At 30.8% G+C, this 24,532-nt stretch overlaps 1 protein-coding gene and 1 long non-coding RNA gene across 2 annotated transcripts in view; one reads left to right on the plus strand and one right to left on the minus strand.

Annotated features, from left to right (window-relative positions):
• Positions 1 to 3,069: 3,069 nt before the first annotated feature.
• Positions 3,070 to 24,532, plus strand: part of LOC139520228 (uncharacterized) — a 31,346-nt gene continuing 9,883 nt past the window's right edge. The window contains exons 1-5 of the mRNA XM_071312712.1: positions 3,070 to 3,246; positions 9,667 to 9,800; positions 10,204 to 10,333; positions 15,799 to 15,852; positions 21,738 to 22,715. Coding sequence (XP_071168813.1) covers positions 10,246 to 10,333; positions 15,799 to 15,852; positions 21,738 to 22,715 — 1,120 coding nt within the window. The 5' untranslated portion in view covers positions 3,070 to 3,246; positions 9,667 to 9,800; positions 10,204 to 10,245. The remainder of the gene's footprint in view (positions 3,247 to 9,666; positions 9,801 to 10,203; positions 10,334 to 15,798; positions 15,853 to 21,737; positions 22,716 to 24,532) is intronic.
• LOC139520229 (uncharacterized) lies at positions 19,074 to 20,319 on the minus strand. Its single transcript, XR_011663840.1, has 2 exons — positions 20,138 to 20,319; positions 19,074 to 19,436 (listed from the first exon to the last, which is right to left on the minus strand). It is a non-coding gene; the product is annotated as an uncharacterized lncRNA (long non-coding RNA).

The raw sequence follows: 24,532 nt of genomic DNA on the forward strand, positions 1-24,532 counted from the left end.
GGCAAATCATTACATCAGAGCAAAGACGTATGTTTATATGTCTCTGATCAGATCTATTTAAGAACAGCAGCAAAATGACCATCTAAGCTTTCTTTTCAGAAACACACTACTTCGATCAGCTTCTCATTGTAATTTCTATACCTAGCAAATATAACCAACATTTTAGAAGCAAAATGATCATCTTAGCTTTCTTTGCAGAAACACACTACTTTGATCAGCTTCTCATTGTAATTTCTATACCTAGCAAATATAACCAACATTTTAAAATAAAGTCTAGAAACAGACATCATCAAATTCCATTACATTGACAACGATGTGTGAACAAAACAAACAGACATGCATAATAGGTAAAAATGTCAAAAATAGGGGTTCATTAGACATCATTGGGTTATAATCTCAATCGCCATAAAACTAAGAAATATGTAACAAAGAAGCACAAAAAGGCATATACATGTAGACAAAACACATTAGCGAAAAATTACAATAGCAAAATAACATAATGACGGGATGTATCAGAACAGAGTCACTTCATATGTATCAAAGAAACACAAAAAAGGTATTTAGACAAAGCACATTAGCAAGCACATTAAGATTACAATACTTTATCGTTTGTACGTGTTGTGGTGTTGAATTTTTTTTTTGTTACACTTCAACTAATACCGATTGACTCGTCTCTTACTCCTTGTCTGAAATTACTCTATAAAAGGAAAAAATTTCAAGCACTTAAACAGCAAAGCACCTGCATATGTATGTAATCTATTATCTTTACTGCAAATGTTGATTTTAGTGTACCATAACTTATGAACAGAATAAAACGTAGAAGCCATTAATCCATCATACAATCAGAGACTATAAATAAATATAAAACAAAGTTATAGAGAATGGAAAAATTGCTCGCGCCTTTATATTGTTTTAAACCCAAAATAGATATTGGAAGATGTGGTATGAGTGCCAATGAGACAACTCTCCGTCCAAATAACAATTTATAAAAGTAAACCATTATAGGTCAATGTACGGCCTTCAACACGGGGCTTTGGCTCACACCAAACAACAAGCTATAAAGGGCCCAAAAATTACTATTGTCAAACCATTCAAACGGGAAAACCAACGGTCTAATCTATATAAATAAACGAAAAACGAGAAACATGTATAAATTACATAAACAAATGACAACTACTGTACATCAGATTCCTGACTTAGGACAGGTGCAAACATTTGCAGCGGGATTAAACGTATTAATGGTACCAATCCATTCCCTTTTTCTGAAACAATAATATAACATCACAACATAGAAAAACACATATAACAAAATAACGTTTTACGAAGGAAAAACGTGTTTTCTATGATATCGAACAAAAACCTTGTTAACATTTGTAAAAGTTCTGATACATTTTGGAACATAGAAAGAAACTACAAAAAAGTGGGAAATGATATAATTATTTTAAACTAAAATATGAAAATAAGGAGATGTGGTATGGTTACCAATAAGATACCTAGTATGATATCTACCAAAATTTCAAATGTAGTAGATGTAAGCAAATATTTTGGCAACCGTATGAATGGCCATCATTTATAATAAATCACCATACCGCATAGTTACGCAATTTACGAATTTAAAAAACAAATTTGACATACATGGACCAACAAGAACCACTGAGATACACGCTCTTGACGTTTTCGTAGGCACTTAAATAATGTGACGGTGTTAAACATGTTTGCCTATAACATAGGCCAGTGATGTAACTGTACAACGCAAGAATAAAGTATAAGAATCACTCATCACATCGATACAAAGCAGAAAAAAAAACATCCAACAAAAACACAAACTGGACGTGGCAGGGAATTTATACATTCCTTACAATGGAAAAATACACTTAAACTTACTAAAGAAATTGATCCTGCCTGTATCTATCTCTAAGTCATAAAACAATGGTTCACAGTCAGGACCTTAAAGGGGCGCTAGCTGTCAAATTCATGTACACCAATTTGACTCAAATTCTCATACTTGTGTTATAACAATGTAAAACATTTATCCTATTTATAAAAAGTCTAAAATAACAATTCACATGCCATTGGCTCGATAATATGTAGCAGCTTCGTTAAAATTTCGTGTCAAATGATATTTTAGTCTAGACGCCATTTAATTAACTGTCGAGTTGACCTCCCGAAAGCCACCGATGCCCATATAAGCCATATAAAGATAAATATAGATATAAATAGATATCGATTCGAATCTCGTGCATCTGGATTCTTCGAATGTAGGACAGAAAGTCACAGGACAAAAAGTCACAGACAAAAAGTCACAATTCAATTTTTCTGAATATTTTCTTTGAATAAAAAAACACTTATTTTTACAAGAATAATTTTGTATTTTATTTAACTATTGTATATAAACTAACATTGTAAACAAAATTTATCCAAAAAATATCAAAGATGATCAAATAGTTATTAAAAAAACAAAATGTCAACGTGGCTTTGCACTTAAATGGCTTCATGGTGCCAAGAAATATACCCTTTGCATGATTAAATTAAATAAATCTACATTTTTCAAGTATAATGACACATTTCCTACACTTTAATACGAATATATGTATTAAAAAGTAAATATTTCAAGATATTTTTCTTATATATTCAAATAATTGTCAACAGATTATTTGTGACTTTTTGTCCTGTGACTTTTTGTCCTACCAAATTTGTGACTTTATGTCCTGTGACTTTTTGTCCTGTGACTTTCTGTCCGTTTACCGATTCTTCTATGTCTATTTAATTTCAATATCCGTCTTATTGTACACTTTTCTAGGCTTTCTATCTAAGACTTCTATGGTGGTTTTTTTTCTATTTATACAGTCAGCTAGCCAGTCTCAGTTTTCGACTATCATATGGATCTAAATATTAAAAAGGGGCAAAATCCATATAAAATTGCCATTGATAGAATTAAAAAAATGATGGATCAAATGAAAAACTCTGTTAGAATCTCAGTCTGGACCATACATGACATACATATATATTGAGTGCCAATCGTTCAGTCGGAACCAACCAAAATTTATTTTTCGGAAAGTGATAGTCTGTCCGTTCTTGTTCCTAATTTTACACATTGCGGAAGTCCCCGAAATAGCAAAAATAGTCACAGGAGTTTTGAGGAACAACCAAAACATTTAATTACACAAAACAATGGATTTATACCTTTAAACAACTGTTTTTGAACGAAGATCGGCTTGAAAATATTGTTTGATAATCAAACACAAGGTAAAAAAGACTGACAAGTTTGAAAATTTAATACATCATTGACAAATTGACTCCGTAGTTTTTAAGTTTTGGAACTTTCTTTTTGTCATTCGAATCAGTCTTAAACAAAAAGGACGGGGGTCATCTTTTAGTCGTTTAGAAGTTAATAAAATGGTCATCCTACCAGTTTTACAAAATGTGGTTAGAATTGTCATAACTCAAGATGCTTAGTCATGTTAGTTTTTTTTATAAATATGAGGCAGGCATAATTTAATTACCTTCTTGTTCTTCTTGTCTCCGTATAAGCATCCTTTATAAGGATCACCACCATGAGTTATGGCGTATAAAGGAAGCATCTGGAGCCAGTATCGGTACAGATTAATGTGAGCATTTGCCTACCCAATTCCCCAGCCAGGTGACTGGTCTTATTACCAGAAAGTTGACCTTCCCTAAACAATACAATATAACGAAATAAAACATACCAACTCACACACTCACCTGATTCGCTCAGTCCTCAAAGTATAAAAAGTGTATTTTTTCTATGTATCAAATATCCTTTTTTAAATATCTGTTTGTTTTACCTGTAAATGGGGACGAAGTCTGTATGAATTATTTTTTTGTAACTGAAATATTTGTTAAAAAAAAAAGAGACGAAAATACTGTAACGTTTCTGATTTTGGTTCTGTTGTTAGGGATTTTAGTTGTAACGTTATTTAAGTTATGACGTCATATGCAATGTAAACAAAGAAACGCTATCATGCAGGTAACGTTTTTTCATATCAAGGAATTTTTAAAAATGAAATTGGTATTGCATTCCTTCCTATTTTATACTAGACTGATAAATATATATATATTACTCAAAGTTTCATACAAACGAGACCGGAAAAAGGAAGTACATTGTAGATTTCTACGCAGATGCAGGAATTCTAAACATATGACATCAAAAAAATTGAACGATTTTGAGTTCATTAGTACAATGAAAATTTTGGAACCTATTTTTTTTTTTATTTATTTTTTTTTATTGATTTTTCTTCTGTTATTGGGGACTTCGTTCCAATATAAATCTCAGCTTTTAACAGGTTGGGGAAAATACTTATATAAACTAAAAGAGTGCTATCTCCCATATATTATACCCAAAATCGGGTTTCAATTTATTAGATAAAATGATTGATGTTGTACATGTTGTATTTTATCATGATAGCTGTCATGCTGTCATGGTGCAGCATATAGATAAATGCATGTCAGTTGTCTCGCTAGCCCAAAATAGAAGGACACAGCGCCCTGGGTGCCCTCAGCCGCGCCCTGGGTGCCTTCATCCGCGCCCTTCTGCCCTGACGTCTTTTTCCAAAATTATCTTGTGCCGTTTTGGTAAAATTTTGTTTCATCGATTTCTGATCTCCAAGTTAATTACATATATGACACCTGTGTGATTGCCCCCAGGTTAATCATGTCATTACAATCAATTACAATGATAAAGACTTCAAAGGTGTTAATAACTAGGTAATTTAATTAGGACAATGTATCTTTTTGTCATACTTTTGATGAATGTGTCAGCGAGTGAGTTTAGCTTGGGTCGGCATTTTCGATCTCCAAGTCACAATGGAAGAGCGTATATAAATGAAGACTTTCATGACTTTAGAATTGAATTTAAGTCATCAAAATAAAACTATGCCTTTACAGAAATGCCTTCCATCTCAACTTGTTAGCGACAAGCACAGTTTTTAATTTACCCAAACGTGGTGGAAATTGATTTTGGAGTTACTTCCCCTGTTTTAGCTTATTACAAATTTGTGCTCTAAAAATATTATCTAGTACCAAAAAAAGGAATAAATGACCAATTGAATATATAATAACATAATAATCAGATAATGTTACCTCATCGCTTGGCAAAAAAGCGGTCAATACTAGTATTGACCATGCCAGTGGTAAATACCGGTAAATACCGGGAAATACTGGGAAATACCGGCAAATACTCAGGTCGATTGAATTTTGAGTGGTCATTACTATAAAAAACCACTATCTACTTGGTCATTTATAATTACTATTAATAACTAATTTATAAGGAAAGTGTTCAAATCATTTTAAATGCTTTTATTTCTAATTCTATTGTAAATTCAAACAGGAATATACATTGATTAATGTGTACATAATATTATAGTAAAAGAAAGCCTTTTTGTCCCGGGTGTGTCTAAACACTGCTAAGGAGTCCTTAGTGCACTAAGGACTGATAACATGCCACTAAGAACTAGATGGAGAGCTGTTACATGCAATTTCTTTTCATATTACGGTAGAAATTGATATTTAATGCATAAATTTCAAATTTTATAGAAAAATAATAATAAATTAAGGAGATATTCAACATTATTTAGACACGTGCCTGTTTTTCTTTGATATGCCGAAAATCCATGAACCGTTTGACACGTGTCAAATTACATATTAATTGATTACACGGGAATCCTTTTGGTAAAGTTGGATACTAATAAATGAATTGTTGTTGAAATTTTATTAACAAAAAAATCTGAATGAAGAAGTATTTTCTCAAGTGTATATATTTCTTGTAAATAATAAATTTGTCACCAGAGAAATATATCTAATGTCGGATTTTTATTTGATGTTCATATTAATAAGTGACTGAAATACAAATTTTTATAGATATTTAATTCACATTTATATATATTTTTTTTTAAAGTACGTGTTGAATTTTGGATAACCGGCAGATGCTTGTTGCGTTTTCATTAAATTCATCTTGTTATTGGGCTGTGATAAGCCCGGTAGTACCGAAAAATTAATCTAATATTTCGTAGCGTTCTTTGTCTCTTGAACCAATTTTATTTTTCAGGTGGTCGGACACATTATCTATAATGTGTTTTGTACCCGTATCTCTATTCTGTTTATTTTTTCTTGCAAGCGTGCTTTAATGTGGTGACAGGCGACGACGGACATGCGTTTGAACAATAGACTGGTTTGGAGCTGGAGCACTTTAGTTTGCACTGTTCAAAATTTATTTTCATATATGAAGACATTTTAAGAAATGTATAACTGGACAAAACGAAACCAATAAGATAATGCATTTATACTACATGCAACACACTAAGATCATATATGACCCGTTTGAGTAATATATTTCGGGCCTTCAACAGTGAGTAAAGCGCATAGCACATAGTCATTATTTCATAAATTATTTCGTACGATATGTTAAGCAGACAATTTGTTAAAAACAATACAAATCGGATTTCCTTCTGACATACTTGCCACAGGCATTTGTCTCAGAAAAAAAAATCCTATATACCTTTTCTGAGACAAGTGCCTGTGATACTTGTTCTTCTTTAAGAAAAGTAGATTTAAAGAAATTATAGTTGAAAATATTTCTGTCGGCTTTTTCTTTTTTTCGCGTGATATATTTAGGTTTAAATATTCTGATTATATTGCATTACAAACAAATAATTATTTACACATCATGTGGTAAAGGCATATTTTCAAGGCATTCATACGAAGCATTCTCTTTCTCTGTCAGAATTATATCTTTAGCTCTAAATTTACACATACTGAAAAAAAATTCGTGAATACTGTACTAAAAACTGTGGAACATTTTTAAAACATTTGTCTCTTTTATATATTTGAAAATGAAACTTAATCTGACTTAAAATCGGGAAATGATTTTTTTAACTTCTTTTACTTTTAGAAGAATAATAAAATGTCGAAATATACAAACAAATAAGTACCGTATGAAGCCTTTGTAAACAAATATCAAGCTGGTTGAAAACTAGTGGTTTGGATAAACCCCAAGAACGACACATAATTTTCTCTCTCTCAATTCCATCGTGTTGTTTTAGTGAAACCATTTGTATATATACACGCATCTTTGTCGAAATTAAAATAAAAACAAAACACTTATCAATATATATATTTATTTTGTCTTCATATCTCTTACATAACAAGCTGACCACACTCTAACTTATTAGTCATTTCGTAGGCGCACATCAAAGTCGTGCACCTGTGGCAAATAACTTTGTCGGGAAAGAAGTAAAACAAAAACAAAATTATTTGTTCTGTAATCATTTTTCATAAGAACAACACATTTAATTATAAATATTAAGCATACATTTGTTTAGATACAATTGTTTATTACCTAAAATAAAAAGATTATGATTGTTTAATGAATTGTTTTGTCATTTGGCACGTGTCAACGGTTCATTGATTTTCGGCATATCAAAGAAAAACGGGCACGTGCCTAAATAATGTTGAATATCTTGTTTATTTATGATTATTTTTCTATAAAATTTGAAATTTATGCATGAAATATCAATCTCTAACATAATATGTAAAAATAATACACACAACAGCACTCCTTCTAGTCCTTAGTGGCATTGTATAGTCCTTAGTGCACTAAGGAGTCCTTAGCAGTGTTTAGACGTACCGTTTTGTCCCTTCTTCAAATTTCCATTTCCTGCATGAAGAAGGTTTTTATCTCACAGTTAAATAGACAGGAAATAATTTATTGTTTAAGGGAGTCTTCATATATCAATTTTATTACTTTCAACCCATGCACTGTCAACTTTTATTGGAGGCTGTTGTTTTAGTAATTAAATTTTCACACCTAGCAATGCCAGGTGATAGGTAAAAAGACCCATGTAACTTCATTTACCTGTAGTTTAATTTACCTTTAATTTTAATTACCTGTAAAATCATACATTTTGAATAAAAATATATAAATTTAAAAATGTTGAAATAAAATGTAAATTTGTATATATCTTAAGTATGCAATATCATAATTCATAATAACTAAATTTTAAATCAGTAAGAATAAGTGTTATAAATGAATAAAACATATCCAATTCATTAATTTTATAAGCTGACACATGCTTAAAGATTAAAGTTTAAGTATGATTGACTTTTTATCAAGTTTTTACTTTAATTAATAGTAGAAACAACCATGAAAATTTCAATTGACCAGTATTTGCCAGTATTAACCACTTGGGGAGTATTGTCCGGGGCGGTAAATACCGGTAAATACCACTGGTAAATACCGGGGGTGGTATTTACCGCCCAACCATGCAGTCCACTGGCACCCTGCCCCTTTTGATTTCTAGCTAGAGCACTGCATGTAGCAACATATTCCTCTTTAAGCCTATAGTTCAAATGAGAACTTAAAAAACAGATAATGGCCTCCCAAAATTTTACTTTTAAAGGATTTAACTTTTCTCCAGATGATCATTATGTCTTTAGGTAAAATGTTGGCTTTTGCCTGAATATTTCAACTATAATAATTATAATAATTCTTTATTTAAAGAGGGTTACACAGTTAGCTATAAAGCTAATCTTCCCTGAGGCCCTCATGAAATACAATGAAATATAACAAACAATTACAAAATATCAAACAGACACACATACATGAATAATGAAATAAAAAATTGTTATGAAATATACAATTTTCAAAACAGGTAAAAGTTTCCAGGGATGAAAATTGAACGATGGAGGAACTTTCAGCATCATAAACCGTATCTACGCCGTACAGTGTAGCGCGATTGAAAGTATTTCGCACCTCCACATAAGGATAGGTGAACATGCTAATTCATTGCTTATTATATTTATTTGAATTTTCATTATAAATACTATATAGAAGTATATATACATGTATTTTCAATAATTGCCGTGTGTAACCCTTCAAAGGCCAAGCCCACATGCCCACTCACTTTCCCTCAGTCGAGAATGACCAATAGCTATCATGAAGGTCCCCATGTAGTTTTCTTGCTATTTTTGGTAATTCTTATGGGGGTTTAAAATCATGTGGAGCTTGTTTTTCACACAGTCAGAAGTCATGAACCCATTACCTGGCTGGTTTGCCATCTTTTTGCCATGGCTCTTGGAACTTGTAAATTTTTGCAAGAGGCATTTCTCAAACAATATCGGTTTATTTCTGGCATTTCTTTAAATTTTTCAGTGAGATATACAGGGGCTTCATTTTTAAGGCATTTATGCATGTGGTATGAGATTCTGTTCTCTACTGTCATCCATCCAAGCTGTTTTGCCTATAGGCAAAAGGACAACCTTTAACAGTGAGAGAAAAAAATATCGTATACAATTGAAGTTACATTTTGTAGCTATAAACATGATATAAGGTCCTGACATAAAAAATGTGAAACAATTCAATTTAAAAAACTATAGGCAAAAATACAACTTGTTGTTGTCTCTTTGACACATTCCCCATTTCCATTCTCAATTTAATTTTAACCTTAAACAATGAGAAAAAAAATATTGTATACAGTTGAAGACAGCTATAAACAAATGATAAAAGGTCCTGACAGAAATAAAGTGGAACAATTCTATTGAGAAAATAAATGGCCTACATGTAATATTCATAATTCACTAATGCATTTATTCAAAGTGTCCATTTTTTTTTATTCTTACATGTACACATATATTATTTCTTATATTTTTCAGATATTAAAGAATTCACCACAGAAACATTAGAATTACATGAATTAGAGATGTAGTGGAATTTTAATCTGTTATCATTTGAACCAAAGTGGTGAAAATTAAAACTACAATTACTGCATCATCAAGGTTTAACTTTGGTAAGGTATACAAGGTATTCATACTTTCCATGTGAATAGGAACAAGTAAACTTCTTATTTTACGATACATTACATGTATAAATGTTAGCAAATTCAACTTCAGAATTCATTGATTGTCTTGTCTGCAAATGAGTCGCAGAACTGAATCAAAACTAAGGGGTTCTGTATCCTGCGACATTGATATCTGCTGCATCATCAATTTGTTATATTTATGCCATAACTGTAGCGGAGTACTGAAATCACAGTATGTATTATAATGATGATATTATTTTAGTGATATTAGTAGTTTAAAATGTTAATCTGCTAATCATGCTAATTATTTTTATTGTATCTGCTTTCCCTTCAATATTAAAAATTTTAATATAATGTTCGATGTTAAAACATAATTGTCTTTAACTTTCAGAGCAATACAATTTATTATCATAGTTGGAAAAGAGAAACATGAATGATGGATAGTGATAGATTCACGTCACAAATATCAACTGATGCAGAAGCATGGACAGAAAACCCACAAGAAAACTCACAGGAATCTGGTTTGTTTTACTGTTTATCCACTACTGTAAATTCAGAAATTATTGCCACATTATTATATTTTTTTTTATGCCCCACCTACGATAGTAGAGGGGCATTATGTTTTCTGGTCTGTGCGTCCGTTCGTTTGTCCATTCGTTCGTCCGTCCGTCTGTCTGTCCCGTTTCAGGTTAAAGTTTTTGGTCAAGGTAGTTTTTGATGAATTTGAAGTCCAATAAACTTGAAACTTAGTACACATGCTCAATATGATAGGATCTTTCTAATTTTAATGCTAAATTAGAGTTTTTACCCAAATTTCATGGTCCACTGAACAAAGAAAATGATAGTGGGAGTGGGGCATCCGTGTACTGGGGACACATTCTTGTTTTCTTTAAAAAAAATTTTAGTAACATATTTATATTTGTTAATAGATACATCAAATACCTATCCATTATTCATTATTGTTATTACGGAAAAAGCGATAGAGTTATAATCGAAATAATTTAAACTCGCATTTTGATTTTTTTTTATATGAATTAAACAGGATTTTTCTCAATGTTGCAAAAAATAATATCGCCAGGGCTCACACTACTTCAGAATTATAGGGAGAAGTGACTTCTCTTTTTGAAACTGATAGGGAGAAGTGGTGAGATTTGAAAGAGAAGTGCTCATTCGCGCGGGTGCGCTACAATGTTTGGATTTTAAAATAGTATAAAGGGCCATATGTAAATAATGTTCTTTTTATGTTGTTCAATTCATATGAGTAAAAAATTACAATTAAAGTAACATTTGAAATTAAAAGTTGTTTAAGTTTTACTAAGGTTCTTGTGAGAAACTACCAACTAAATATCTAGCACTAAAAAAATAAATTTTATTTTAAAAAATGTAAAGAAATTATATCAATTACAATTTAATTAAAAATTATCTTGTGTATGAAATTCAGTGTTTCTCATAAAAAAAATATAAAAGTTATTAAGCTGGGCCATAATATATTGATATTAGTATAATAGTCTCAGAGTTAAGCAACTTTAATCAATAGTTTGAAACATTCATAAAAAATATAGGGAATTATATACACCAATCAATTAGATGTAACCAAAAGTCTCTTAATGCGTGTGGGATGCGTAATTTTTCCCTTTGGGATCAATATTCTTCTGTCAGCTGTTCCATCCGTGCGTCCGTAGTAATTATTGTAAAAGTACGGATTTCGGTCATAGCTGGTCCGGTACAGATTTGTAGTTTAGAAATCGGTCAATGGCGGACGAATGCAAGAAAATTTACAAAAATAAACGATGTTTGACAAGTTATTTGGAAAGGAACATGACGGTTTTAATGCAATAAATGGATTAAACATTTACTGGAGGCAACTTTTATCACGTTTAAATGAAGTTACAAACTTATTTTGCCGCCGAAATTTAGGTTGATGTTCGTTTTCGAGTAACAAGCACCGGAACTTGCGAAAATGCACGAAGTGATAAAGTTTTTTTTATCAAATAACCTGATACACACTGCGAAGACAATGCTTCAACCTCTTTTCTAAAGATAATGAATAGTTTATGTCTGAATTTCTTTAATTATCAGTAAAAAATTGATGTTTCATCAACTTGGTAAAAATTGAAAATGTCTGATGACGGAAGCGACTGAAAGCAACTTTCGTCAAGAACAGGGCGACTTGTTTTCGCTTTTGGGGGTCGGGGAAAGCGAAGTGACGGTCCGGAGGGCGACTTCTTCGCCCAAGTCGCCTGGTAGCGTGAGCCCTGATCGCATGTTAGTCTAAAATCTCAAAATCGCAATATTAAATGCACCCAATAACATCTGAATTTACAGTAATTATTGCAAGCGATTCACGTTTTTAACAACATTTGGCAAGTAGAAATATGATACGAATATAAATTCAAAATACTGATTGAATTCATATGTTTTTATTATACATCATTACAGTTATGTTTTTGTTTCTGAGATACTTCTTCGGAAAATATAAAAATAAGAAGAAAAACATTTTACAAGTAGAAATGTAACATGAATATAAATTCCAAATACTGATTGAATTCATATGTATTTACAGTGAGTTGCTTATAGGTGTTACTGTAAAAGTTTACCTATAGCTCAACCTGTTTTTAAAATTGACAATACAATAGGGACATTTAAATTGACCAGTTGGTATTGTTAGATTTAAATCTACCTTGATGCTACCTAACCCAAAGTTTCAGCATGCTTTTTTCCTGAACTTTTTCTTACCTAGGATTATTCTATTGAGAGATTTTTATTTTACTGTCATTCAAAATATTAGGAGTTATCAAGCCAAACAAGAATGACTATATCATATATGTTATTTTCTTGCAGTTTATTTAAAATTGCATGGCCTAAAATGCACTACATTTCATCTTAATGTTTGCATAGCCACTACTAGCAGTGTTTAATACCCTAAATAATCCAGTCGTAATATTTCACTCACTTTATGAAACATCAAAATCATATTTGAATAAACAATTTCATTTATTTTTTTTCACTGATATTTGACATCTCATCCAGAATTCCAAAGTTTTTAAATAATTCCCAATTTTATTCATTTTTCACTACTTCACTAGATTTTTTTCTAAATCCATAGTATAAATTCTGATTAACTTTCCATGATATACATCCTAATTTAACAGGTGCAGAATCTATACATAATTCAGAATCTTGTAATTTTTTTTTATCATTTCCATTACTATATTCCAAATAGTTATCCTCACTTTACAAATATTTTGTTATATTTTATTTATATTTTTACTATATATCACTTGATTTTTCTATATCCACAGTAAACATTTTATTTCATTTCCTATTATAAATTTCCAAATCAAACAATATTTGATCCAGAATTTTATAATGACTATTTCCAATTTCACATTCACTTAAAACATTTCCCCACGTTAGGAATATTTTAGAATATTTTACTTTCATTTTTCACTTTATCACTAGATTAGACTATATCCACTGCATTAATTCAATATTTTATTTCATTTCCAAGATCCCATTTAAATGGTAAATCATCTTAAGTTTGTAATAGATCCCAAATTAATAATGAATGTTTTTAAAATCACATTTAAAGCCACAGAAACATGTTGGATGAACTCACACTATATCTCCTACTTGAATTCCAGTTTTGAAATTTTTTAATCTTTAACATAACCAAATCCCATCGTATGAACATTTGAATTTCCTTGAGCGAACACAGCATTTTATGCACAAAAGTCCCACTAATATTATAATAGATTTCAAAGAAAAAACACAGCAAGGTATACTCCAAACTTATTTTCGAATTTTACATGTACAACATGTAAGCCCCACAAAACAGTTTGAATGAATTATTTCCTCCTTGATGTCCTTCATGACAATAAAATCTTGAAAAAAACACATCACATTTTAAGAAGCAAAATTGCTATAGAAAATCTAAGAAGTGAATTCAAATAAAATAAATCCAATATTGTATGCACAATGACACCAAAGGATTTCAAACATTGCAAATAATAATCCAAAATGAGAATCTTGAAGGGACATGTGAAGAAATGAACAACATATACATCTGAAAATTTAAACTGTAAACACCTGAACAGCTATTTCTTGTTTCACTGGCAGCTGGACAATACTATATATATAAGGGTTAGAATTTTAAAGAAGCATTTAGTGTGTAAAAACAGTTTAATTTTCAAACATAGTAATACATATTTAATTTAATCTTTTACTGATTTAGAATTTTAGGTAAAAAATAGATAAATTATATATATCAGGGATTTAAAACAATGAAAACCAAAACTATTTTCTTCCCTATCAATTTTTTACAGTGAGTTGACTGTTAGTGTTGCTCTCCACCAATTGCAATTCATTCAAAATTTTGACCAAATTGCAATTTGTTTTATAAAATCAAATTGTTCAACTGGTCAGAAATTTTAAACCAACTGCTGTAGAAAACCACAGCCAAGTCATGAAAGTGCAAGGTGATAAAATAAAACATACTTACAATCCTATAAGACTTTTACTCCACTTTAATGATGTTGTGACAAAATTAGTTTATCAGTTTGTATAGTTATATTATATTCATTTCCATGCTGAAGGGGAACTGTTTATTTTGAATTGCTATTAAATTGTCCAAACTAAGCTTTCATATAGTTTTTCTTTCTAAAAGTATTCTATATTTATAAGAATCAGATATCATTTTAAATAAAACATCATATATTCAGTAAAATATGTGTGAAATAACAATATGCTATTGATAAGTTTTCAGGGGAGATAACCTAAAATATTATTCTTTTGAATAAAGACTTTTTGAAAGAAAAGTTATTATATCCCCCATGGAAACTTCCTACAAACATATATTGCAATTTTACACATATTTTACTGAATATGAAATGTTTTAATTCACATAATGTCTGATTCTTATAAATATAGAATACTTTTAGAAAGAAAAACTATATGAAAGCTTAGTTTGGACAATTTAATATAGTTTTTCTTTCTAAAAGTATTCTATATTTATAAGAATCAGACATTATGTGAATTAAAACATTTCATATTCAGTAAAATATGTGTAAAATTGCAATATATGTTTGTAGGAAGTTTCCATGGGGGAGATAATAACTTTTCTTTCAAAAAGTCTTTATTCAAAAGAATAATATTTTAGGTTATCTCCCCTGAAAACTTATCAATAGCATATTGTTATTTCACACATATTTTACTGAATATATGATGTTTTATTTAAAATGATATCTGATTCTTATAAATATAGAATACTTTTAGAAAGAAAAACTATATGAAAGCTTAATTTGGACAATTTTATAGCAATTCAAAATAAACAGTTCCTCTTCAGCATGGAAATGAATATAATATAACTATACAAACTGATAAACTAAGTTTGTCACAACATCATTAAAGTGGAGTTAAAGTCTTATAGGATTGTAAGTATGTTTTATTTTATCACCTTGCACTTTCACATTTTGACTGAACAATTTGTTCAATATTCTGACCAGTTGAACAATTTGGTTTAATAAAACAAATTGCAATTTGGTCAAAATTTTGAATGAGTTGCAATTGGTGGAGAGCAACACCAACAGTCAACTCACTGTAATAGAATAATCCTAGGTAAGAAAAAGTTCAGGAAAAAAGCATGCTGAAACTTTGGGTTAGGTGAATAAAATTTTTTACAGGTAGCATCAAGGTAGATTTAAATCTAACAATACCAACTGGTCAATTTAAATGTCCCTATTGTGTTGTCAATTTTAAAAACAGGTTGAGCTATAGGTAAACTTTTACAGTAACACCTATAAGCAACTCACTGTAATACATTTTGTACATCTACTGTTGTGTTTTTAGTTCAGAGATACTTCTACTGAACATATAAAAAAAAGAAGATATTGATGATTTATATTATCCAAATATTATTTTCAAAAATTTTATTCATGTTTTTAGATTTCAACATTTTAGCATTAGAAATAAATATTTTTTTTCACAGTTTCAGATCAAAGATCAAGAAGAAATGATCCTAGTGGAGCTATACCAAGAACAAGTAATAATATTTTTAAAAATATTTATTTAACAGTCTAGAAGAAGATTATCTTTCAAGCTAATATGCATATCCTCTTTTTGACTAATTAAATCTACCAATTTGCTGTGCTGGAATCTTACAGTGATGAATGCTTTTTATCTCTACCAATTCATTATTATAAAAAAACAGTTCCACATATGTTGTCAGTGGTGTTATTATCCTGAAGTCCTTAAGATAATTGAAAAGTAAGATTAACAAAATGCTGTTTTAAACAATTTTCTTAAACATAATAAACATACAGTTTCGAGAGCTTGAAGGGCCATAACTGTGCCTTACATACTGTAAACTTAAATTAACAGGTATATGTCTAGAATAGTCTCACAATTATATACCATTATTCATAAAAAAAGAGTAGCCATTGTAGATATGTCATTTTGACATGATAGCTCTTGAAAAATGTTAAATGAAATTAATACACATTACTTCAATTTGATCCCTTCATAGAAGTTTTATTTTGAATTAATCAGCAGAAAAGCTTAGATTTTTCTTCTGTATTAGACTGTTAATTACCATAGGAACATTTGTAATTCCAAAACATGTCAACTTGGGCACTTTTTTAACGACTATAATGAAAAGATAACTGGATATTAGTTAGGTTGCTAACTTTAACTTTATATTTTGATACCATTGCTAACAGCAGCATTGGTGAAATAGTAATGAGATTTTTTATACGTCAGTTAGTTAGGAGAAATATTACCATTTTTTAAACATTTAAAATCTTGTTATTTCTTAACCAGTTTTAATTCTATTATTTATCATAGACTGAAGAAAGAAAGTAAAATTACCTTTTCCTTATTATAAATTTTTTTATGCCCCATTTGTGGGCATTATGTTTTCTGGTCTGTGCCTCTGTTCGTCCGTCTGTCCGTTCGTCCGTCTGTCAGTTTGTCCGTCTGTCCCTTCGTCCGTCTGTTTTTCCCGCTTCAGGTTAAAGTTTTTGGTCAAGGTAGTTTTTGATGAAGTAGAAGTCCAATCAACTTGAAACTTAGTAAACATGTTCCCTATAGTATGATCTTTCTAATTGTAATGCCACATTACGGTCCATGAACATAGAAAATGAGAGTGGGGATGGGGCATCCCTGTACTTGGGACACATTCTTGTTTAATTGCTCATTGATATGACAACTTTGTACTTTAAATACAAAATTATACACTTAAACAACCAAATAGAACAATAAAAGGATAATATTTCCATTAATATAATATCATATAACATTTTAGGAATCTTTTGATATGAAAAGAAATTTGTTTAATTATCCAGTTTTTGGGGAAAGACGGCTTCAAGCCGTCAATTCCCTAATGGGGTTGGCCAGAGTATCATTCCCTCACGTCAATCATTTTGTTTTGATAGTTTGGAAACCCCCTCAAAATGTCATACTGAAATTGATGACAGGGAGAACAGATTGACTTTAAATACATTTTTTACACATTTCCCTTCTGTTTTTCGTGAAATTATCGTATATTGAGCTTTCCCTTACACTATATACGTTTCTTTTACAGTCCGGAAAAATCAGTATTACGAAATATTCTAAATATATCTAACCTAGTGACGTCATTGTTGGAATGCCACACTACACAGGGATATCCTTTATTCATTATAAAAATCATTCACAGTATTTGTATACTAATTTAAAATCCCTATTTGTTAAATGTAAACCTAATGATGTTTGCTGTAGTGTAGATCATAGATGATTCACACACCAACATGCAATGCTTTAATCTGAGGCTATAATCAGATAATTTGTAGGTGAACTTTCGCGGTAAACAATGTCAATGGGGATACATGAGATTGGGGAGAGAAACGGCAGTTTTCATTGTTTCTGTAAAGTTCTGTTTTTAGAATCTTCCTCCAATTCAGGAGCACCTCAATTGATGAGTAATTATACACTAAAATCAAAGTGAATGTTTCTGAACACTTATAAATTAAACAGTGGGATTTCCAGTGACACTAGAACAATAGAAAAGTCACTCTTCTTATAAAAGAGATAGAAAAGGTCTAAGAACAGGAGAGACAATTTACGCATAAAACCCGATATGCATAGGGATGAATATCTCTTAAAACACAAAACCATTATATAACTTTTATACAACCACTATAAATAAAGTATATGTTAAAGCTAAATGTGTTAATATATGATTTTTTAATTGCCAAACATGCTGTTAATTGAACAACCTATTGTTCAACATAGGGGTGTGTAAAAAACTGCCAGATTTGACTGCATATTTTTCTTTTTTTTTGAAAAAAATATATATCAAACCTTAATAATGTAGCTTTCTGGGTATCCAATTTTTAATGTGTTCCGAAATGTAGTTTCGTCACAAGAATTTTTCAAAGTTGTGTCATTTTGTCTATATGAATGTCGGTAAATTCGTATGATCGAGCACACCGACAAGTATATCGTTGGGACAACTCGATATAATGTAATCAATATACGTGAAAGATTACCTAATGTGAAGTTTATCAAAGTCATCATAACATAATTGATCAACACATTATGTTTGAACAACATGAGTCCTACAATATAAGATTTAAAGGTGCATATCATTTACATTCAACGTTTTTATTGGATTTTTTTTTACTACAATGTAACCTCGAGGTTCAACGTTGATAGTAAAAAAAAATCCCAGAAATTTTTTGAATGATATTGTAAATGATATGAACCTTCGAATTCTTATAACATCGGAATAGAAAATATGTGATCCGAATTAACCATGCACGTGTGCTACAGAAGATTATGAACTTTTATGATGTACAGGGGGTAAGGGTTTTTCTTAAACAATATTATGATCCCAAATTTGATGAATTTTGTTGGCAATACTTTAATATACACACTACATATAGCAAAGTATATATTAAATCTCAATGTATTATAATTAGGAAAAATGTTTGACTCGGTAAAAAAAATCTTCCCCCTCCCCCCGTATTGCATGTAATGGTTTAAACCTAAAGGATTCGCACTAACTGCCTAAAAGGGGTCCGCTCCAGTCTTGAATCAGTGATTTTGTTTATCATAAACAAAATATTGTCTCACACTGAAAGGGTCAGCCGGGCAACATGCACAGCCCGGATTGTCAAAACAACCAAGATTTACAAAAACGATTACAAACAAAAACCATCAGTTGGACAATCTTACTGGAATCTGATTATCTCTACTGATAAATAATGCAACACTAATGACACATTTAAGTTTTGGAATGATTTTATTCACAAAGAATGTTTCTCATTGGTATACATTTCTATGCTCTTGTCTTTTCAGAGTTTATATTGGAAATTAAAAATTGCTGCATGAAAGACACTAGCTCCACATTCCTATGCATATGATTTTATATGTACGAGAATCATTCCATAAAATATCCGTTTGATATCCTTTCAATGCATGACACTGTCTAGTGGTTTTTCTACCACAATTACAAGGAAAACCTGGCTAAACTTGTGCTAAATCAAACACTTGAATCTTACATCGCTATTGATGTTAAGCAATTATTCAAAGGGCCATCCGGAACTGTTGGGTTTTATGACAGTCTTCCTTCCATACACACCATCGCTGCAAAATAATTTGAACATTCAATTAGATGATTATAATATTATTTGGCAATCCAAGGAGAACCTGAAAACATCAGACCACAATAAACAGAGACCCCCAAAAAAAGCCAATTTTACTTTACAATGAAATTGAAAAAGTAGTTAGTTACATGTCAAATCATCTTTTGGCTGTCGACAAAAAATAAATAAAATCTAAATTTCGTAGCATTTTACCACCCCCCCTTTTTTTTAACTGAATTTGTTCAAGGTATGGTGGTTTTACCCCTTTTCAGATTTCAGTATGTCATGTTGTATATCTTTTATAAATTAGATGAATTTCTAGCAAGTTTCTACGATATTCTTTATCATTTGACAAAATACTATGCATCTGAATTAAATTGTTTACTATTTGAAAAAGCGCGCCTTCTTTTACTTTAATTTACTTCCCTTTATTTCACATAGCAACAAATATTAAAAACTGCCACATTTGACTGCATATCAATTTTTTTTCCCAAAAAAAATATATGTCAAGCAGCATAATTAACTTTACAAATTGGGAGAAAATCAAGATGTTCCGACTATAGGTTAGTATTAAAAAAAAATAATGAAAGGTTGGCATGATTCCAGGTTTGAACCCTGACGACACTTAAAATCGAAAATTCACTTATTTACCTATCATATGAAGATACGATGATGTGATAAACTTAACAATTAATAATTTACCTGGTGCATTATCATATTCACGTTACGTTGACACGTCTCAGTTCGTCTGTGTTAGCTCATTTCAAGCTCGTAAACAATGTACACCATTTTCCGCTGTTCTTTACCGATTACCTCTAGTCAGAAGAGCCCACTGTTTACAGGGGCGATAATATTTTGTCACCGGTTCACGCACTGTAAAATGTGACATTTAGTATATGATAAGTAGTCTTCAATATAAAAAAAATTTGAGTACCAACAAAATTATTGAAATGGTTAAAAAAAAAAATGTTGCTTTTTGTAGTTTATACCTATTGAGATTGGGGAGAGCAACTGCAGTTTTCATTCTTTCTGTTAAGTTATGTTTTAGAATCTTTCTCCAATTAAGGAGCACCTCAATTGATGAGTAATTGATTACCCACTAAAATGAAAGTTAATGTATCTGAACACTAAAAATGTCACATTAAGTATATATACAATAAGTAGTCATCAATTAAAAAATAATTTTGCATACCAACATAATTATTGTAGTGGTCATTTTTTTTTTAAATATTGCTTTTTGTAGTTTAAAGCTTTTTATTCATGAATTTTACAAATATATTAAAATGTGGGATCTGGAAACAAACTTCACACAGCTTATATCAATCATATTTGATTTAATAAGTACATGTATCCCTGTGATGAGAGTTGTAACTGGGAACTTTATCAATGGAAAATTAAAACTGAATAGATTTTTCAGTCCTCACTTTCTTGAAAATACTGTCACAAAAAATTGAGAATGGTCTTAGCCTGCCGTTCAGTTGTACATAATTAAAATTCTAAAATATATTTTAGTAATTGTTAAATTCAATTGAATTTTAGATAATTAACTCCCAACTTTAATCAAATGTTTTGATTTACAAGGTGCAGATCTCATTGGTCCAAATTGTCTCTATGATGAATTCTTGACTAAGGAAATGAAAAAACAATAAACAACAATTAGTTTCATTATTGTCAGCCTTTCTATATGTTCTAGCTGTTCTTTTGCTCATTCTTTGTATGTAGACTATCAAAAGATACCCCCCTAAAAATTGAAACAATGGCCGTCTTTTCCCTCAGAGCTCTTCAGCTCTTTGATTAAAGACATTTGAATCATCACTGTAAAATCAGATTTTTCTGTGCATTTATTTTTAGCTCACCTAGTCCAAAACCAAACCTGGCCTTACTCATTATTAGGGTATCTAGTACTATTTATTATGATTTTAACCTTATTTCACATGATTTCCAAAACCACAGTAGATACAGGTGAGCGACACAGGCTCTTGAAAGCCTAAACATGTAGTTTGTTTTCGATTTTGATGACTGGACAAAAATTAAATATTAAAAATAACAATAGTAATTTCAGTAAATTCTGCAAACAAATAATGCTATCAAAATTTAAAATGCAAAAAAAATTAATTTTTTGGACACCTATTTCATGTATTCTGTTGCAATTTTTGCAATGATAAAAACATCCCTAACATTTCTGAATTAACAGTATAAGGACCACAACAGAACTAGCCAAGTGATCCCTGCCAAATACATTAGATGTATATGTTATGACTTCTTTTCTACTTTACACTGACTTATTCTGTTTGTACTGTAGGTGCTGTTAGCCAACCTTCAGCAGCTGTACCCTCTACAGAACAGTTCTACACTGGTAGAGAAGAGAGGCAAGACAGCCTCAGCAAACCTCCTCTCCACAGTACCAGTTCATCCTCTCTGCCTAAACTATCAAGAGAAGAATTTATTACGCAACACTATGATAAACTTCCTAAGGAACTTAAAGTAGGACATTACGATGTTATGGTCTTATATAGTGAAGCAGATTATCAGGAAGCTGAACTTTTTCGGGATCATTTAGAAAAAGAGATATTCCCAAATGAACCCGGTAAAATAAAAGCTGTGTTATATGATGGACCAGAATTGGAAGGCTTATCTTCTTCAAAGTTGCAGCATTTAGACCATGGTTTTCAACGTTGTACATTTACATTTGTTTACCTAACAAAACAGTTTGTAGAATGTGATTGGTGCAGCTTGTCAAGTGAGACATGCTTAATGGAAGCAATTTATAATAAGGAAAAAAAGTGGTGTGTTGTTCCTGTATATACTGTGCAAAGAAACAAAGCTGATTTTAGAGTTCCAATGGGTCTCAATTCTTTGAAAGGAATTAACTTTTACAATGCTGATGAATTTTACCGTAAAGGTGTAAGACGCTTAATTGGTGATAAAATTTACAAGCGGGTAGAAAGTGATAAAAAGCATCAAGAAGAATGCTATAACTACTTAGTAAGAAAAGTTCAAGAGGACAATGCTTATGAACGAAGGTTGTTAGCTGAACATGAATACAAACAGCGTATGATGGAAACGAACCGTATCCAGTCTGAGAGAGAATTGAAAGAATATTACCGATCACAGTCCATGAAGGAACAAACTGAAAGAAACATTGTTTATACATCAGGTGATGGCTATCCTAAAACTGCAGGAAATATGGCACACCCTCCACCATTTCCTGAAAGGTTTAAAGGGCCATCAGAAGGGGATGACACATCAAGTTTAAAATCACAGCCAGAAAAATTTGATGGTAAGAGTAAGATAGTTCCTCAAAACTTTTGTGTCTTTAAATTTTTGTCCATTCATTTAATCTACTACTCTTCATGCTCTTGCTGAACAAAATATAGTACATTGTATACAAAACTTAAAACAAAAAGTGTCCCAAATAAAACTGTACCATTGCTAATATGTATGATCTTAATGTTCCTTGAAATATATCCTATGCACACACTAAATATTTGGAAAGGGAAATACATGTAATATTTAATAATTCTTATTAAGTAATGAAAATGGAAATGAATATTTTATATTAAGATAGGTTACATGTATATTTAGTTTGAAAAGGTGTCTCCTATGTATGACCCCTATGCTTTTAATTCTGTTACATTCATTTGAGACTTGAGCCAAGTATATATTTTTTATAATTGTATTTATAATAAACCAATTGTTCAAGACGTTTATATATATTATATATATTATATATATTAGTTACTACTGCTTTAATACTGTTCAAATAACAAAAATAAATTGCTTCCAAAAAGTTTTGTGTTTTCATTTATCACCTTAATGTCTGGTGGTATATGGAACTGAGAAAACATATAGATTTACACATCATTGTCTTCTACAAAAGTTCTTGCTCGGATATTTTTAAAACTTTTTTTATACGACCGCAAAATTTGAAAAATTTTTCGTCGTATATTGCTATCACGTTGGCGTCGGCGTCGTCGGCGTCGTCGTCCGAATACTTTTAGTTTTCGCACTCTAACTTTAGTAAAACTGAATAGAAATCTATGAAATTTTAACACAAGGTTTATGACCACAAAAGGAAGGTTGGGATTGATTTTGGGAGTTTTGGTCCTAACATTTTAGGAATTAGGGGCCAAAAAGGGCCCAAATAAGCATTTTCTTGGTTTTCGCACTATAACTTTAGTTTAAGTTAATAGAAATCTATGAAATTTTGACACAAAGTTTATGACCACAAAAGAAAGGTTGGGATTGATTTTGGGAGCTTTGATTCCAACAGTTTAGGAATTAGGGGCCAAAAAGGGACCCAAATAAGCATTTTTCTTGGTTTTTGCACCATAACTTTAGTATAAGTAAATAGAAATGTATGAAATTTAAACACAAGGTTTATGACCATAAAAGGAAGGTTGGTATTGATTTTGGGAGTTTTGGTCCCAACAATTTAGGAATAAAGGGCCAAAAGGGTCCAAAATTAAACTTTGTTTGATTTTATCAAAAATTGAATAATTGGGGTTCTTTGATATGCCGAATCTAACTGTGTATGTAGATTCTTAATTTTTGGTCCCGTTTTCAAATTGGTCTACATTAAGGTCCAAAGGGTCCAAAATTAAACTTAGTTTGATTTTAACAAAAATTGAATCCTTGGGGTTCTTTGATATGCTGAATCTAAAAATGTACTTAGATTTTTGATTATGGGCCCAGTTTTCAAGTTGGTCCAAATCGGGGTCCAAAATTAAACTTTGTTTGATTTCATCAAAAATTGAATAATTGGGGTTCTTTGATATGCCAAATCTAACTGTGTATGTAGATTCTTAATTGTTGGTCCCGTTTTAAAATTGGTCTACATTAAAGTCCAAAGGGTCCAAAATTAAACTAAGTTTGATTTTAACAAAAATTGAATTCTTGGGCCTCTTTGATATGCTGAATCTAAACATGTACTTAGATTTTTGATTATGGGCCCAGTTTTCAAGTTGGTCCAAATCAGGATCCAAAATTATTATATTAAGTATTGTGCAATAGCAAGAAATCTTCAATTGCACAGTATTGTGCAATAGCAAATATTTTCAATTGCACAGTATTGCACAATAGCAAGAAATATCTAAT

Source organism: Mytilus edulis, chromosome 4, assembly GCF_963676685.1.
Source record: "Mytilus edulis chromosome 4, xbMytEdul2.2, whole genome shotgun sequence".
NCBI classification, from domain to species: Eukaryota; Metazoa; Mollusca; class Bivalvia; order Mytilida; family Mytilidae; genus Mytilus; species Mytilus edulis.